This window comes from Myxocyprinus asiaticus, chromosome 17 (genome assembly GCF_019703515.2).
Source record: "Myxocyprinus asiaticus isolate MX2 ecotype Aquarium Trade chromosome 17, UBuf_Myxa_2, whole genome shotgun sequence".
In the NCBI taxonomy this organism is placed as follows: domain Eukaryota; kingdom Metazoa; phylum Chordata; class Actinopteri; order Cypriniformes; family Catostomidae; genus Myxocyprinus; species Myxocyprinus asiaticus.
Window position 1 is genome coordinate 29,687,907 of NC_059360.1, and position 19,631 is coordinate 29,707,537.

Below are 19,631 nucleotides of genomic sequence, written 5' to 3' on the forward strand. Positions count from 1 at the left end.
CTGAAATCATTAATTTAAAATCAAATAAAATTTTGATTTTGCCAAAGTCCCTATCTTAATATTTTATAATTATAACAAAATGAGAGGTTTTGTCTCACAGGTGTTGTGTTTGTTATTTGATTATTTGTGAGTGTATGTCTGTGAATGAGAGAAAGAGAGACAGAGTGAAAGACAGGAAGAAAGAGGGGAAAAGAGAGAGAAAGTGTGTGTTTAGATGAAACGGGTCCTTGTCAAAAGATTCCCCGTGGCTGTGATTCCATTTCAGGAACATGTGACAGAATATTTAATTTCTTTACATCACTGCTTCCAATTGAACTCGCATCACTGCCTGCAAAGAGCCATGTGACAGTAACACTCAGGGTGCACGAGAGCTCTTTCAGTTCCGCGTTTGCAAACACCGTAAATCCGTATCAATGTCAGTTGAAAGGTTAGGATGCCTGGGAATTTGGCCAAGGTAAATCGATTGAGCACCAAATCTACTGGAAAACAGGCTTTGATTCACTTAGACAATGAAGAACAGATCACCTGTTCACGCATGTTTTGAGTTTCCCATTTCACACTGACAGGTTCTGATCACTTTGATGCCAGTGTCAGAGTATCAGGGTCATCAAATATTCTGGACAATTTTATTAGTTCATAACTTTCAAAGTCTGATAAGTCAGATATCTGGCTGGACACAACTGTTCAACTATGAACTATGAGTGAAGCATCTGTATCTCCTTGAGACCATGTGATGAATTTTAGTGCCGGCTGCTCTTGTCCAAACTAAACACCCCATGAAATCGTTTAACCAGCTCAGTTTTTGTCCTGTGTCAACATATTTTCTATTAAGACAGGACGTTTGGGCAGGAACATATCGATGGCTTGAACTTTATTTATTTATTTATTTATTTATTTGTATTTATTTATTTTTTTGCCACTTTTATCAGACAAATTTGAGAGAGGACAGGAAACCAAGGGGAGAGAGAGGGTAATGGGACAGAAACATGAACCGGGCTGGATTCAAACCTGGGTTTCCCACATGCTCTCCACTACTCATTATGTTGAAGTAACCTGTAAAAACAGCCAATCGACTTTAGTTTTTGTCACAGTCATGAACTATGATTTGATACACTGGGAAAAAAATAATATTTTGTGGTGAAGTAAATATAGCAGAAAAGATTAAGTACTTTCTACATTGAATAAGTTAGTTAAAGTGTGAACTTGAAAATATTAAGTCAATTCAACATTTGTACTCAATTCAAACATGTAACATCAAACAAATTAATGTTGTAGTTTATAAGTAAATATTATTTATGATTGTTTGTTATCTTTACAATGTGTCATCATGTATGTATGTATCCTAAAGGAGAAAACCTTGTCTTATTTATTTGTTAATTTGAGTAAATTTCACAGGTAAATAAAATAAGTACATTTTACTTAACTTTTCAAAGCTGGTGTTCCCAGCATGCACTGGGCTTGAATAATTAATGAGCTTGCATAGTTTCACTGTCTGCAAGTTGATTTACACCAGTTTTTTTGTTGATTTTGTTGTTACAATTGGTAACTTCTTGTTTTGTAAAGTCTGAAGTTAATTTTCTACTCAAATTTACCTGTTCATGATATATATATATATATATATATATATATATATATATATATATATATATATATATATATATATATATATATCTGTTGATTGCTACCGTCATCATGTTTTATGCACCAAGTGTTCAGGTCTGCACAGCACTGGATCTTGTTTCTATCACCATTACAGCAAGATGATGTTGTCCAATATACTACAAAGCATGAATTAAGCTTCCATATGAAAGGCTACTGTGTGTCAAGTGGTACATGATTAAGTACATTAAAAAATAATTAAAATGCCAGTACACCTTTAAAGGTGATGTAAGTGATTTCAGCTGCTCTACTTCCACAAGATTGAGCCCTTGGTTTAGCCATGCCCCCCTCTTTCCAAAACCCTGAACTCCAGAGATACCAAAATGAGCTTTACTGAGAGCAGAAACAGTTGTTAAAAAAACAACAGCAGCAAAATAGCACCCTCAGCTGACAACTGTTATGAGCAACATGGCATAAAACTGCACTATGCCTCAATAATTCGCTGCAATTACAATACTACGAGAATGCGTCATTGTCCGTGGACACATTTTTGTTTGCTGTTTACAAAGTCTAGAATTGTCACAGAGACTGGTGAGATATCTCATGACACATATTTTTTTAGTGTATTTCAGGGAGTGGGACATAATTTGTATACCTTTCCATGAAAAATCGCTTACAGCCCCTGCATGGCTTAATTTAGTGCTACATTGCTTGAGAAAAATGTACAAACAAAAAGTGATTAAAATGTACTAGAAACACAGTATTGCAAAGTAAACTCTACTTGAGAAGTTCTAATAAAAGCCAACAAGAATTGTTTGTGGCTTTACTTGAAAATATGGTGTTAAATTCACTAGCAATTTCTGCATGGAAATTGTTTCCTAGGTTTTTTTAAGTAAAAATCCCTCCAAATTTTTTCAGTGTACTTGCTGGTTGGTAGCAGGGGGAGGGACATTGTCAATTTACAGAGCATTTCATTGGACAAAATCTTTTTAGTGCAAGATGAGTCGTAAATATTTTGTTCTGTTTTCCCAGAAGAGAAAGGGGTCACTGACAAGTAAGGTTGTCCGAGGTGATAAAAATGAGTAGGCCTAATCTTTTAAAAATCTTGTTTAAAACGCATCAGCCAAGTTCATTGAAATGTAATCTTTGTGTCCATGTTGGTTTCACAAAGTTTTGAAAAACATTTAAAGCATTTTCTACAGAAAATGTATTAAACTGATATAAGATGACATGTTGTAACCATCAAGTAAAAGGTGTAATTCATTTAAAAAAAGGTAAATAATATTGTTAAAAATTTTTGAGTCAAGGATATCAAGAAGTTTTCTCAGAGTTTCACAATATGACCTGAACCAAATGTGCCTTTTACTATAAATGCTAAAATATCTTATTTAATGATATGACAAAATAATGATCATTTTTAAAACTTTATAAACCGTCTTGAGGGTCTAAAAGGGTCCTATATGGTTTATGTTTTTGTTTTTTGTCTCATGAAAACAAAATGGCAACCTATATGTTGGTTGTTACATCACGTGACTTTAATTTGATAGACAACAGTTTTTCAAATATTATCATTATTATCATATTTTAAAATTCAATCGTTTGAATGCTTTTTTTTAAATAAAATATTATTAACAATAATAAATAAATAAATAAATAATGATTATTCTGCACGACTCGTGCCAGAATTTATTTTTTCAAGAATTTCAGCTTTTAATGAGACTTTGTTTCCCGTCCCCAGACGATTACACCATTGACATTGTTTTACTTTAAGACCCAGAAAAAAATATCATAATGACTTTAAACTCGTTAATTGAAAACATGTTCATCATAGAAGAGGTGTATTCAAGTAATTATTTAATCAAAGTAGTAGACATGGACTAAAAGCCACCAATTTTAATATCATGGGGTCTTTATGAGAGGAATTGAGCAATCAGTTAAACACGCAAAACACAAGTATTTCACAGTGTTGACATGAATTTGCGTGTAACTCACGAACGCATATCTATTGCAATATGTATGAAGCCATTAGCTGACAAAAACTCCTGTAGGAAAAAAGATGAAAGCTGCTTCAAGTTTGTCTCTGTCTCAAATGACTTGGCACGTCTTCAAACACAAACCTGCACGTGTACATCAACACAGCACACAGGCGACCTTTAAAACAGTGAATGAATTGAACGTGAAGAAAACAAGGCAAGCACACAAACCCTGTATATACTCTATGTCTGTGTGTGTGCATGTTTCTAACTGCTTCCCTGTCACAATCGGATATAAATTTTCTATCATTTGTTAAACTAGTGCCCCAAGCTAGCGGTTGCCGTGGCAACAGGACAGGCATTCCAGCACCTGCTGCCAGCCCTGTTCCCCAAGCAACCCATGAAATCAGCATCTGCACTTCCATTTTTGTTTCAAAGAAACGACTAATTTCTCTCATAACTTCGCCAGAGCGTAGAGTAAAGCCCTTGAGTATGATGCAAGCCGTGCATCAATCAAGTGTTTACACTCAGTGCAGACTTAAACTGTCTCTATAAACATGATGAAACATTGCCAGCCTTCATAAAATCTGAAATGCACTTGTGAAATAAAAGACTAAGTTTACATCACCTTGAAGCTTTTGAAAACAGACTGTACTGTGATGCTGCAAGCCAGCTGAACATTCCGATTGTCTATTATCAAATCAACATAAACATAATACAATGTGGCATGTGAGCTGTAAGAAACAGTTTGACACTTGAACTGAAATTGTAAATTGCTCAAAAGAAATGTTCGCATTCTGTTTAATTCCTTAAGGCATAGTTCACCCAAAAATGAAAATTCGCTCATCATTTACTCACCCTTATGCCATCTAAGATGTGTATGACTTTCTTTTTTTCTGCAGAACACAAATTAAGATTTTTTGAAGAATGTTTCAGCTCTGTAAGGTCCACACAATGCAACTGAATGGTGACCATAACTTTGAATCTCCAAAAACTATACTAACATTATAAGTGGACCTCAGGAATGACCCCTGGCTCAGTATATCGACCTTGCCCTGCAGATTATTGGTTCTACGTTCACTGTAGGGGAGGCGGATGCCGAGCCGGAGTCCCACGTCATGGTCGCCGAGCCAGCGTACCGTGTCATGGCCGCCGAGCCAGAGTTCCGCGTCATGGCCGCTGAGCTAGCGCCATCTTTAGCCACGCCTCAGCCTGCTCCATGCCATGTCACAGCAACGCCTCAGCCTGCTCCATGCCATGTCACAGCAACGCCTCAGCCTGCTTCACGCCATGTCAGAGCCACGCCTGAGCCTGTCCATGACATATCAGAGCCATGCCTGAGCCTGCTCCATGCCATGTCACAGCCACACCTGAGCCTGCTCCATGCCATGTCACAGCCACGCCTGAGTCTGATCCACTCCATGTCATAACCACATCTGAGCTATTGGACCTGGAGATGGTTCCCACCCTTATTTCTCCTGATCAGGCAAGGGGAACTTTCGACCCTCCGACCCCGCCTAGACCCTCAGAGCCCTGGACTCTGCCTTGGCCTGTCGATCCCTCGATATCTCCTCGGCTCTATGTTCCCTCGGCTCCACTGCAGTCCTTCAGCCTGTCGGCTTTACCGGGGTCCCTCGTCCCTCCAGCTCCACCTTGGTCAGTCAGTCACCTGGCTCCGCCTTGGCTCTCAGATCCTCTGGCTATGCCCGTTCTTCCGATCAGTCAGCTTCACCGGGGACCTCCATCCCTATGGCTCCACCTTGGTCCTCAGCCACACCGGCTCCGCCTTGGTCCTCCCTGCCTCCGGCTCCACCCTGGCCCTTCGAGTCTTCGGCTATTCTCCGGGCACCAAGTTCCCTGGTGTTGCCCCTCGAGCCTCTCTGGGCCCCACTTTCCACTGGCTTTGCCCTGTTCCCATGCTCCACGCCCTGTCTCGCCAAGCCACGCTCCATGCCATGCCTTGCCAGGCCACATCTCAAGGCCCCCCCCCCCCCCCCCCCAATTAACTTTGTCTTTGCAAGATCTTGTGGCCCATCAACTTAAAAAAAAAAAATTTTTTTACATATGCTTAAATATATGGGCCCTAGACAAGCCTAGACAAGGCCCGTTCAATAGGGCCCTGTGACTGTGAGGGCCCCCATCTGCTTATAGGGCCCATTCTCCTCCCTGTTTCTAATAAAACAAAAATTTGAGCCACTCTTTAACAGTGCTCGTATCATATTTGATACATGATGATGTAGAGAAACCTCTACATCATCAACATGCTGAAAAACCTGTTGTATGCAATGTACTAGAGTGTCTACTGCCTCCTGGGGAAAGTTTCCGTGCTCTTCTGGAAGTAGAAGACCTTGTAATTTCATTTCCAAAATGGCTGCCTTCGTATTGTGATGTACTTATCTTTTTGATGTGAAATCTTTTCTGATTTTGATAGAGTAAAAGGAACAATAATGTTTATATTGCTACTGATATTTCGAATTGAGTATTTACTGAATTGAAGCAACGTGTGCTAACATTTTTTGTACATTATTTAAAAGAACAATCATGTTACAACAGTGTTAAAATGTGATACAACAGAGTTTTGAGGTATCTTAGTCATCATTACATTACATCCATGCCCACCACAAAAAATCAAAAAATCAAAAAATTTGAATTTGAAAATACTGACATAAAATTTTATAAGATATATTTAAAGTGTGAACAGCTAGTTATTTTACAAATGCAGCTTGCTCTGTCATTATAAAGATCTCATAGTTTTATATTACAAGCTATTATGATGCCATTTTATTATAACCTCCTGAGTCAGCAAACGTCAATATAGTTTTGGTGTATAAAAAAAACTATGATTTTACAAAAAAAAAACATAATATTGTATTTGATGTGCTGAATTGTAATGTCATTCATTTCTATAGAGCAAGGAGAGGAAGTTATCATGGCCAAACTCAATAAAAATTCACACTGAAAATCCCAGGGTGTCTCTAAACATGCCAAATCTGTCTTAGGTGGTTGAGGAAAATAAAATATTGATATTTTATTTTCATACACAAAAGTGTGTGGAAAAGTATAGGTTAAACTAGATACGTAAAGTTTGTTGAGACAAACTATAATCTTGGTTTGACAAAACGTTGTTTGAAAGTTTAAGATAGTTTTAAACACTTTAAGTTAGCAATTTGTACAGGTCTTACAGTCAGAAAAAAGCATGAGCATTCCAAAACAAACTCAGCTCATTTGAACATTCTGTCAGTGTAATGTAGTCTTGGGGATTTGTGGCCACTTTAAAAGCAAAAATTATGCCTTGGTTGGGAGTAATGGTAATAATGGTGATAATAATGGTAGCCAAGCTGTAGGGTCGTTCCAAACAGTCAGAATTTCTTCTATATAATAATAAATTATTATTGTCCCTTTAAATATACACATTTACACATTTATCACACATTTTGTTACATGCTTGTTTTTGTATTCATAAATTGCAGTATTAACAAGTATTTAAAGTGAGTTTATATTGGTAAGTATAACAAGCCCTAAAATGGTATACTGTCTCTTTAGGAATAGCGCTTGCTCAGCAAATGTGTTTCAGTTGAGCGTTTTTTGTTTGTTTGTTTTTTTTACCACATCTGCCCAATGTGTGATTAGAATGAATCTGAGTATAAATAACAGTTAGTGTATAAAAAGGGACTTAAATCAATGAAAATGGATTGCGTGGATCTCAACTTCAAAATATAATTCAATCTAAAAGATAATTGGCCCAGAGGGGGCCCTAAAAAATAATTGGCTCCAGGGCCCTCAATAGTCATAATCCGCCCCTGCCGATTCCGATCATCGATCTTCTTGTCACCTGATCGGCTGATACCGATCCTGATAATTCAGGGGCAGATTTAGGCATGGGCGACCCGAAGGAGGCAGCATTTTGCCGGGGCGGCACGAGGCACCCACACAAAAAAGCGGGCACCCTAAAGTCCACCAGCCATCTCCAACAACCCACACAGTGCTGACAGTGCTACTCAAGTCTTAAAGGAGCCGCGCATCTTTTATGACATGAGTGATCGGTTTATGTGTACGACCAAATTACCGATCACCAATCGAGTCATAAAACGTGAATATCGGCTAATACCGATCGGTGGCCGATTGATCGGAGTATCCCTACTTTTTTGGGTTTTAGGATTTAAGGCATTATGTCGTCCTCATTCTTCACTTGTCTAAATGCAATTAAAAAGGTACAATTAAACCTTAGAAAATACTGTATAAATGTAAAATAACAGTATTGCTCAGCAATCCTAAAATTGGGATCCTAAAATGTTAAAATACAGATCAGGCCTTGTGCTTGAATAAGTACTATATGATTGGGTTGCATCAGGGTTTTATGGGGACATGTATAGAAGTTTTAATTCAGAATTAATAGAGTTCTTAGCAGTATTTAGTGATTTTTTTTCATCCTAAATAGTTGTTTTGTTTAAAGTCACCTTTATGGTGATTGGTGTTACCTTGGGCTGGGACCTGGGACCTTATTTCTTTTTTCTTAATGTTCTTCCAACCAGTGTTAATGTTTATAGTTAAATACAATCATTTGTATTGTGTTACTTGGAAGGAAAAAAGCTAAACTTAAGATCAGACTATTAGTCTGATCATAACTTGCAAATGCCACTAAATGAGGCAATAGCATTATGTCATTATACAATACATAAGTAATTGAATTATATGCATTCAAAGAGAGTTCTGCAATGCAGATTTTTATACTAAATGTCTATTGTTAATGGTGAATTTGTGAATTGTCAATTAGACACATACAGATATCAACACTCAGCATTCAAAACTCAACAATGGTGACAATCAACAATCATAATTTTAGATGAAAAGTAAACCTGAACCTTAAAAAGCAAGTAACTAAAACTACAACAAAAACAACAGCAAAATAAACCATTAAATAGTAAAAACAAATGCATGTAATTTCTTCATGTCGCAGTGCATGCTGGGAACTGAAGCAACGACATAGTACTATAGCACTGTACTGTAATTACTTTGAAAAACAGTAGCTGTAAATATTTGATGTATACAGTAAAAAGCAGCATTTGAGCTTTACATTAAGTGTGCTGTATATTTGCAGTAAATTGCTGGTGAAATTGCTGCCAGTATTTTACTGTAAATCTAAGAGGAAATTTTTTACAGTGTTTATACGGAGAGCGTTCAGGAATAGCGTTCATTCAGGAATACCATTTGTACAGGAATATGATTATAAACTCCAGCTTCCCTTCAACAGCTACAATCCCTCTAATGTTTAGAGTTGGTTGCTAATATTGGCTCTCACAGCCATCTGTATAACACGTTTGTTGATAATGCTAAAAACAACGTCAATAATAGGAGGGGTGGAGATATGTAAGATTTTACCTCTCTAATGAGGAAACAGTGAATTTGTTATTAATTTGCCAGATAATCGTCCGATCACATTTTCTAGACTCTCTTTAGTTAGTGTAGGCTGGGTAATGGAACATACCCTAGTGACGTTTTGAGATGGATGTTTGTTCAGAGTTTGTAAAGCTAAACCCTGCAGCTATGTATGTTTACTCTGATAATAAGCATCTCATGAGGGAGATTCACCATATAAATAACAGCGTACTGGCAGCTGGTCATGTTTAATAGCACATATAAGACGCACTGTCTCTCTCATCACTGACTCATTTTCCTCTGAGTGGTGAGTCACAGCTCAATGGCATTGTGATCTGTTCAAGCCCCACTATAGATGAACCTGCAGGCATCACCTCAGAAGTCAATGTTCCACCATTTCTCTATGTCGTTTTTACCCCAAATCACTTTTCGCTATCAGAACCAAACAAAAGTTAAGATGCTAAAAGATGCAAGGGTGTTGCGTGCAGTTGCCAGCCCTTTGCTACACAGATTCTATGTGGTTGCTAAGGTCTTCTAGGTGGCTGTTAGGTGTTTGCCTATTGGCCTGTGTCAAAAAAGCCCATCTCCAAGGCTCTATGATCCTGTGGTCCCTACATTCCATGATTAGGTGCTTCTTTCAACGTAAGTCTACAGGATTTTTGCACATTTAGAATCTGCCAGGCAAAATTCGCAACTATGATTACTTAGAAAAGAAATAAAATATTTCTCCTCAACAAGCAACATGATTTGAGATATAATTTATGTCCGTAGCACAAACAATGCAGGTTAGAAGTTTAATCCTTAGGACTAGGTTTTTTTTAAATTTTTTTTATAAATAACCCTGAGCAATAGTAATAGTGATATTATCAAACTCTTCTATTTATACGTGTTCACAAACATTGCCTTTTTGACACAGGTGTTAATGGAATATATAATTTATAAAGCTTATTGACTCACATCCAATCATCATCATGGCCACTGCAAAGATCTTCTCTCCATCTGTGGTTGGAGCAATATTTCCAAAGCCGATACTGGTCAGGCTGGTCATGGTGAAGTATAGAGATGTGATGTAGACAGAATCTTTCGTAGGTCCGCCTTCCCATCTTCCCGTCCCACTAGCGTTGAACCGGTAGGGTGCCCCAGTGGTCTCGCCCAGCATATACAGCCAGCTGTCTGTACGTACTGTGTTAAGATCCTCATCAATGACTTCATAGTCTCCAATGCTGTACCAGATGCAGGCCAGCCAATGAGCCGCCAGTCCAAACACACAAACAAGCAGAACCAGGACCGCCGCACCGTATTCAATATAATGATCAAGTTTACGAGCCACCCGGCCCAGACGCAACAGCCGAACCACCTTCAGGGAACTAAACAAACTACTGATGCCCTGAGGGAGAGAGAGAGAGATAAAGGAAGAGAGAGTTAAGCATACATCATAATTAAGATCTTTCTTCAAAGACAGAGATGTGTTGATATGGTTTGCAATGTGGGTATGTCTATCTATTTATGAAATTTCTGTGAGCTTAATTCCTTCACATATTTACACTTAATATTTAGTTTTTTATTTTCTTTGTGTGTTGTGTGTGTATTGTGTGACATTGGATCCCTAAAGTAAACCTAGTAACCTAGTAAAAAAAATCATTATGTTAACAAAATCTTTACCATCAATTTAACTGTTTAAAGTCAATTTTCTGTTCTACAATAAAAATCTATCTGTCTGTCTGTCCATCCATCCATCTATCTTTCTTTACTATAAAAAAGTACCATAAGGAGCTATTTTGCCTGATCTAACCCTTAAAATTTGTTTTGTTGGTGTGTAACCTAATGTTGTCAGGTTAATATTCAGATATTAAATAATTATTTTTCTTAAATGAAAACATATAGCATATTTTTAGGTTAACATTTTTTTCATTGCATTCAGTAATATGTCTGTGTCCATCCATCCATCCATCTATCCAAATTGTAGGTCTAAGTTTAATATTTAGTCTAGCCAGAGACAATTATACAGGTATTTGTCTCCCTGAAAATGTATGTGTGTGTTTGTGCTCATTTTCTTGAGTCTAAATAAAGTGCATTGTCTCCCCTAGCACAGATTCTCTGCATTTATAAATATGCATCGGTGTCTGCCAAGCCAGCCCTCTGAAATCAACAATAAAGAGACCAGAAACAGCACCTGAGCAGTTAGAATAAAGAGCACCTCAGATCTAAACAAACACGCTGGAAATCATTCAAAAATAACCAAAATGAAAGATTTTTTTTTCTATAAGTGTACTTCTGAGTTGTCAGGCATGACATTTGCCTCCTATAGACACTCATATGTGATGTGTTCTTGTGAAAAATAACATTTTATTCTCAACACAAAGCAACAAACACTAAAAACACTTATCAGGAGATGAACCACAATTATTGACATAGTTATGTGATATTACTAGTTGTAGAATCATCATATAATACTGTAATAAGCACTCAATGTTAAAGGGTTTGTTCACCCAAAAATGAAAATTCTTTCATCATTTAGTCACCTTCATGCCATCCCAGATGTGTATGACCTTATTTTTTCTGCAGAACACAAACAAAGAGTTTTAGAATATCTCAGCTCTGTAGGTCTATACAATGCAAGTGAATGGCGACCAGAACTTTAAATGTCCACAAAAGGCCACATACAGTAAATCACTTTCTTTCTTTCTTTTTTTTTTTTTTTTTTTTTTTTGTTATTAACAATTTTATTGATTCCTATAACAAATAAAAAAAAAAACATAACAGAATATTTGGAATCAAATTATATAAATTTACAACCCTTCACCCCGAACATTAACCCCTCCATCCCAACCCAATGCAAACAGACACCCCAGTGGTCAAATGCCAATTGACAATGACACACAAACAGACAATAAAACAGTAGAAAATATTTAGAAATATAATTTTTTTTAAAAAACATAAAATGTATACGTTCAAAAACAAAAAACAAAAAGGTTACAACATACACATTTAAAACAACAAGTCTCCCTCCACTGCCCCTCCCCATGAGCCTTCTAAAAAGGCTAAATAGCTGCCCCATATCTTGTTGAACAGATTTATGTTGCCTAGCCTTCTATGTGACAAATCTTCAAATGTTGCTACCCTGCCCATCTCCTACCACTCATGAAACAAGAGCGCTCCAGCCGACTTCCATCCTCTAAGGATGACCTGTCTGCCTATCATAACACCGGCCATGACTCAATTCTTCATGTACATATCCCCTACATCAATGACCGCCCCATCGCCTAAAATACAGAGTCTGGGGCAAAATGAGATTTGAGTACCCAATATGTTACACATAAAACTCTGAACCCTCAACCAAAATTCTTGGATCTTAACACACCACCAAAAAACATGGGTTGTGTCCTCATCTTCTGATTGGCATCACCAGCAGGTGGGTGTGTCTTTAAGACCCAGCCTATACAATCTTGAGGTGGTCCAACAGAATCAATGTAAAATCTTAAATTGCATAAAGCGCACCCTTGCATCTCTAGATGTAGACTTGATGTTTTTTAGAATCCTAGCCCACACTCCCTCCTCCAATACCAAGTTTAAATCTTTCTCCCATAATCTCTTGGGTGAAACCGAAGTTCCGTCCCCCAGACTCTGAATTAGCAGGGAGTAATACACTGATGCCTCATGGCCTTTTCCAAATGCAGTAATCACCACTTCCAGAGTATCTGCTGCTTTAGGGGGGTGTATGCTACTCCCAAAAATAGTACAAAGTAGGTGGCGCAGCTGTAAATACCTAAAGAATTGAGACCTGGGGATCCCAAAATGTTGAACCAAATTTTCAAAGGATCTCAACACTCCGCTCTCATATAGGTCACTGAGTGTAGTAACCCCCCTCTCAATCCACTCTGTCCAGCAGAAAGGGGACTTATTAATACATAATTTTGGGTTCAGACATATGCTCTAGGCAACATTTAAATAAATGTCTGAATTAAACACTCTGGACACTTTTGTCCATACCGAGTGCAAATGCAAGAAAACAGGATGTAACTTAACTTCACCGGTTAGTTTAATAGAAAGGCTTTGCAATGGCGAAATAGGGGCAAGAACTTCCTGTTCAATACAAAACTAGGGAGGGGCTCTCTCAGGTGGAAGTGACCAATGAGTCAAATGTCTGAGACTGAATGCATAATAATACAACAAAATCTTGGGTAGGCCTAGCCCACCTTTGTCAATCGGCCTATGTAACTTATTAAAATGTAATCTGGGACTTTTACCATTCCAAATAAAGGACTTTGCTATGCTATCAAATTGTTAAAATAAGAGAGGGGGACATCTACAGGGAGAGATTGTAGCAGGTAGTTGAATTTTGGAATACAATTCATTTTAATAACAATAACCTTCCCAATCATAGATAAATGTAATGAAGCCCACCTGCCCACATCGCTCAAAAAACTTTATGTTAAGTAGTCTTCATCAGTAGATGAAGACGTGGAGCTACAGAGATCAAGATAGAATTCTTTAAAAGCATTATTAATATCAATTGCTGAGGTAAAAATTTCAGCAGCAGATTTCACTGAGGGAATGGTAGAAAAAGAAAAAAGAAAAACGTGTGCATTAACCCTGTGCACGACAGCGCCAACTGGCGTCCATCCCTCTAAACTCAAACAGTCCATGTACGCCTACAAGAGCCCCTGTGACAACTTTTCCATCGGACTGCTCAAGTCCAGTGCTTCTATACAAATTTTGTATTACACAACAGACAATAATCTATAAAACAAACTCCAGCCAATAGGAGGCATAAGCACAGAGAGCGTGTAGATTCATCCACATAACTGTCCCGAAGGTGTGTTCCTCCACAAAACAAACTCCAGCCGCTAACGGAACCAGCACAAAAAAAAAGCCTTTCAGTTTCCTCGGGCAGTCAAATGAATGTTCAGTGAGCTGGCTCATTCGGCTGTTACATGAGTACAACAACTGACCTAATCACTCCAATGTCCTGCAAGAAATATTCCACAAAACAAACTCCAGCCAATAGGAGGCATAAGCACAAAGAACATGCAGATTCATCCACAAACTCTCCCAAAGGAGAGTTATTCCACACAACAAACTCCAGCCGCTAGGCGGAACCAGCACAAAAAGAAAAAAGCAGTAAGTTTCCTTGGACAGTCATGTGAATGTTCAGTGAGTCAGGCCCACTCTGCTGCAACTTGAGTATCAGACTTACTCACTCCATTGACTTTATGAAGCATATGGCTTGCTGTGGGCATGAAAATATTTTGCAGCCATCCATAGTATCTATTCTCAATTTGGCCTGGAACATCAGTGCAAAAGCGACCTTCCGTTGATGTAAGAGTTTCTTGCATTCTTTGAATCGATCACGTTTCTCTCTTGTCGAATACGCAAAGTCTGGGAACAAGAAAATGCCGTGGTTCTTCCAAGAAAGCTTTCCTTTACTTGTGTAACACGAGGCGAGGAGTAAATCTCATATTATCTTTATAATGATCTTTATCGGATTATCTCAGAAATTTGGCCAGAATTGATCGGGGCCTGTCTCCCTCAGCAGATCGCCGAGCCGGGACCCTGTGAGCTCCCTCGATTTCCAGCTTATGGCCTGTTATGTTGAGCAGACTCGGGAAGAGCCCGTCTAGGAATTTCACCATATCTCGGCCTTCTTCATCCTCAGGAATTCCAACAATTCGGACGTTGTTTCGCCGGTTACGATTCTCCAAGTCTTCCAACTTTTCTCAGACGTGCTCCATGTCTGCCTTGGTCACTAATGGGTTAGCAGCTAATTCCCTCTCCAGATAATCGATCCGTTTCTCAGCATCCACCACTCCTGTAACCATCTCAGTGAATTTCGTCTCCATGGCAGTGATCGATCGATATATTACAGCAAGATCCTTCAAGTCAACAACGACCTTCGTTAGGATTGCCGACACGTTCATCAATTGACACCGAATTTCCTTCACTTCACCATCTAAACTGACTCCCGGACTTTCGGCCTGCTGCTCAGGGGCTTCATGGAAGTGTCTTTTAATATCTCCAGAGTCCGAGGATTTTGAATTCTTTGACATATTGTCTTCCTAGAACAGTTAAGAATCAGGGTGTATCGAATCACACTGGTTTATGACACAAAAAGTATTAAACTAGCAAAGTGCACAGAGCTCGCCATTCACACGTCCGAACCTCGCGTGGCGCCACGCGACTCCTGTAAATCACTTTAAAATGTGAAAGAGTGTGAAAGTAAAAGTGGAGATTTATAGTAAAAAGGAATTAAATATTGATCTATTTTTCACCCACATTTCGCATATCGCTTCTAATGAGTCATATGGATTACTTTTATGTGGCCTTTATGTGATTTTTAGAGCTTCAGAGGTCTGGTCACCATTCACTTGCTTTGAATGGACTTACAGAGCTGAGATATTTTTCAAAAAATTAATGTTTGTGTTCTACAGAAGAAAGTCATACACATCTGGGATGGCATGAGGGTGAGTAAATGATAAGAGAATTTTTGAGTGAACTATCCCTAAATTCATTAGCTAAAAATAAGCTGTTTTATTTTCTGTTCATTTTCTATGAGGTTTGCAACCCTTTAAAACAAAATGTCAAAATACAATATAAAACCCTGATTTGTGTGATTGTGATTGTAATTGTCGGATACAGTCAAGAAGGTCAAGACAAAAAATCTATTCATTCAGGGATTCAGTTGGGTAGTTACCACATAAATTACATAATTTTTTTTGTTTCTGTTGCTCACAATTTTAATAGAAAGACTAATTTTTACAGTGCAGCAATTGTTCTGTATTCAAGATACCAGGGAGAAAAGGTTTTGGATAATGTTAGGCCTGTTGGATCATGATACTACAGTAATTCAGGTTAGTGTGCATGAATTCTCTATTAAACACCGTTGCATACCGATCAACACACCCAGTGAGTAACAAACACTGACACAAACACAGTTTAATATACACCAACTGAATGTTTAAATGTAAAAAAATTCAGTGTAATGAGATTCTGTAGTAGAAATGAGACATCACAAAGCATATTCTAATACTATACAGTATGTGTTTTACATCATCTCATTGGTGCCCTGAGGCACACCATTTCAATCAAATGACGAGTTTTGAGATGAAAGGCCTACTTGAGTGACAGCTCGATGATTCCAGTTCTTCATACGCCCACAACAAACACAGGCAGTGGAAGGGACATGCAAAAAAAAAAAAAAAAAAAAAAAAAGAGGGATGAGGAGGAAAAAACAAAAACAAAAGAGAGTGACAATGGTCAACAGAAGAATATGTGAACAGTCACTGCAAACAAAAGCATGGCGCTTTGAATGATAGGCTATGTTCGGATTGGTATAGGCTACTAGCTTACTACGGACTAAATACTATGCAGTATGTACTGTATTGTCAACTATTTTTTTTATAATAAATTACATATATTAAATAAATGTAGGCATTATTCCACACTGTTGTCATGTGACTACATCTGTCACGTGATTTTATCATGTTGCACGTTTAATCGAGAGTGGCCTACAGTATAAAGTATACAGTATATGGTACGTATAATATATACTGCAGCAACAGAAAGAGTAGTTTTGTAGCATACTATTACGAACATAGCCATAGGCGAGTTTGGAATGGCATGCTACCATACTACTCTTATAGATATACTATTCGTTTATAGATATGGCAGAAATAGTAAGAGTAAGTATTGTAGTATACCATTCAGAACTCAGCCGTAGTGAAAAAGCAGAGCCTGAACTGTGAAATCACAGGCATCGCAGACATAAATAATCAAGCTTCTGCCACCTAGGCAATGCAAAACGATGACAGATGTCTCTGTGAAATCAGAGCAGTGTTTTGCAACACAAGATAATTATGCAAACCAAAGTTTTGAAATGAAACACCTGAGGAGGATTTAGATTATTAAAAACCAAACCACAGCTCTCCCTGTAGGCCAAAACAAAAGGCACCTCCACCAGATAATTGAACACAGAGAAGTGTGTGCATGTGCTTTATTTAATGTAATTTATCTTTAATAATAACACTGTATGTTTGAATATCGAAAATAAACAATAGTGTCATTTATACAGCGATAGTGCTGATTAATAACAGCTGCGAATATGCAAGCTCATTATCGTGTCACAGGTAATTGAGTCATAAGTGTCTCAATGTTCAGTGGATGAACACCCTGGCCAGAGAAGCATGGTAAACTCCTCATATTCCATGCAAGGAGTTGTAACAATATTAGCTCAAAACATGGCAGGCACCAGGCACCTTTGGCATACTATGATTTGTATTGAACTAATCCTAATCTTGCTATAAATATTATATAGTACAGATAGTTTATGAATTGGGATCCTGCTTTTATCATGTCTTTGCACACTTGGCCAACTGTCCACCAAAACAATCAAAGACATAATTTGGGTGCTCTGACTACATGTCCTAATGTAAGAAACTATTGTGTCTGTTTGTTAAGCTTTACCTCACAGTGAACTTCAATTTATCAGCCATTTCCTTCTCTGTTTCATCACAAATCAACAGAAAACAAACACCAGACAGCATGCATTATCATATAGTCGTCACCTCAGGATCTAATTCGTATTGCATAATTCTCTAAGGATGTCGTTATTTATGATGGTGATCTGGTCTTTGGGCTGGATCTGTTATGCTCAAAGCCCACCAGCGAGCGCAGACACATCTGATGAGCTTGATGTAGTTGATCACTGTAAACTGGTGCTGACAGCCCCACTGAAAAGCCATATGCCCAGGGGCAAGATGAAAGCTCAGATCCTGCATGTGTGTTTGTGTGTGCATAACACTGTGCTAGTGAGAGGGAAGAGTGTCTGAGTGGGTGAATGTGCTGGTATCATATTCATTTGTTACTTGAGTTAGGGTGTGTGTGTGTGTGCGTGTATGTGTGTGTGTGTGTTTTTTGTGTGTGTGTGTATTTAACTATAGTCTGGGGATAAATTTGTCCCTAAAAGTGAGCGAAGTCAAACAAAACCTCCCTTTGGGGAAATTTTGGGATGTCCTTATATGGCAAAACAATCCGTACATACATTACAGTAAATAATGATTTTTACAATTCTAATAATGCAAACAGTTTTCTGTTAGGGTTAGGTTTAGGGTGTGGGTTAGGGTTAGTTTATAGCAGGGGCGGACTGGCCGTAGGGAGAACCGGGTCTTTTCCTGGTGGGCCGGCTGCAAATGGGGCCTAACGGGCGGCGATAAGCTGAAACGGGCCGCCACGTTATGCCGAATGGGCCACGACTGTCTGAAGAGGGCCGCAAAATGGCGCCGCAATATGCAGAAGGGGGCCGCGATATGCAGAAAAGGACAGCGACACCCCCCATTTGTGTGTGTGTGTGTGGAATAGGGGCTGCACGGCTACTGGTATCTCAATAGTCGACTAGTCGAGCACATTAGTTGAGTCGAAGTAGACTAATCATGACATAATGCGCGTATGTACTGTGTGTAGTTTGAAACCTGAGGGGGAAGTTATGAGCAACGGTCTGAGCGTTGTTTTGTGTGTGAACGGATCGGATGGAATAAACAAACTATTATGTTATCTCCTCGTAAGCACCTTTTCATTAGAAATGTGCAACAAAAGGTTGGCATATGTCGAGCTGTAACGTAGCTAAAAGTTAACATACTGTAAGTGTCAGAACATATTTTAGTGTAGCCTGGACTACCTGTAGCTGCAGTCGTTTCCCCCTCCTCTTGCAGCCGCTTGTCATCGTACTCCAGCTTGAAGCGATTTTCTAACTCACCGAATCGTGTTCTTAAAGGAGCGAACAGCAACCAGCTCAGATCTCCATACACACAAACTGTTGCTGATCATGTTGAAAATCACTAACTAGCACCAGTGAGTGCCTTTTTAAATGATTAAATGAAACGAAGCACTAGTATCTCTGTCATATTTGAAGGCCGCTTTGCATATGTTTGAGGTTACTGTAGAATCTGAGCCATCTTTATCAAAGTACATTTGAGCCACTTTTTTCAGTGCAGAGCCATCGGCCTTCACACCCGCGGCAAGTTCCCGAAACATAGAATGGCAGGGGAAGAGTCCTTTATATTCATGAGTAAAGTGATATCTGATTGGACGATTCAGTAATATTCATCAGAAAAGCGCTACTCTGATTGGTCAGTGAAACTATAACCCAACCCCTAAACCTAACCCTATCAAATCAGGTAGAGCTTTCATCATTAAAGGGATATTTCACCCAAAATAGAGAAAATTCTCTCATTATTTACTTACCCTCATGCCATCCCAGACATGTATGACTTTCTTTTATTCTGCAGAACACAAACGAAGATGCTCTTTTTGGGGCTTCAAAGTTTTGGTCACCATTCACTTGCACTGTATGGACCTATACAGAGCTGAGATATACTTCTAAAAATCTTTGTTTGTGTTCAGCAGAAGATGAATGCAATATGTATATCATTAATTTGTATGTATCTTCCCTTGCCATCCTATGTTTCATCCTGTATTTCCTACAAACGTGTTTTGTAAATCACGTGGCAAGCGACTAGTCGACTAGTTAATTGTTTTAATTATTTATAACAACATGTGAAAATGTTGTGAAATTCATTATTCTGTAGCTATTTATTGAAAGGTTAACACTTTCTAAAGGGCTAGTTCATCCAAACTTTTGAAAATGTTGACATCGTTTACTCGCTCTCATATTATTCCAGACTTCCTTTC

The 19,631-nt window shown here is 38.4% G+C and overlaps 1 protein-coding gene across 2 annotated transcripts in view; it reads right to left on the reverse strand.

The window, feature by feature from the left end:
• Positions 1 to 19,631, reverse strand: part of LOC127455280 (potassium voltage-gated channel subfamily H member 1-like) — a 79,409-nt gene that overhangs the window by 40,750 nt on the left and 19,028 nt on the right. For both annotated transcript variants that reach the window (XM_051723026.1, XM_051723025.1), the window contains one exon: positions 9,906 to 10,335. In XM_051723026.1, the coding sequence (XP_051578986.1) occupies positions 9,906 to 10,335 (430 nt within the window). The remainder of the gene's footprint in view (positions 1 to 9,905; positions 10,336 to 19,631) is intronic.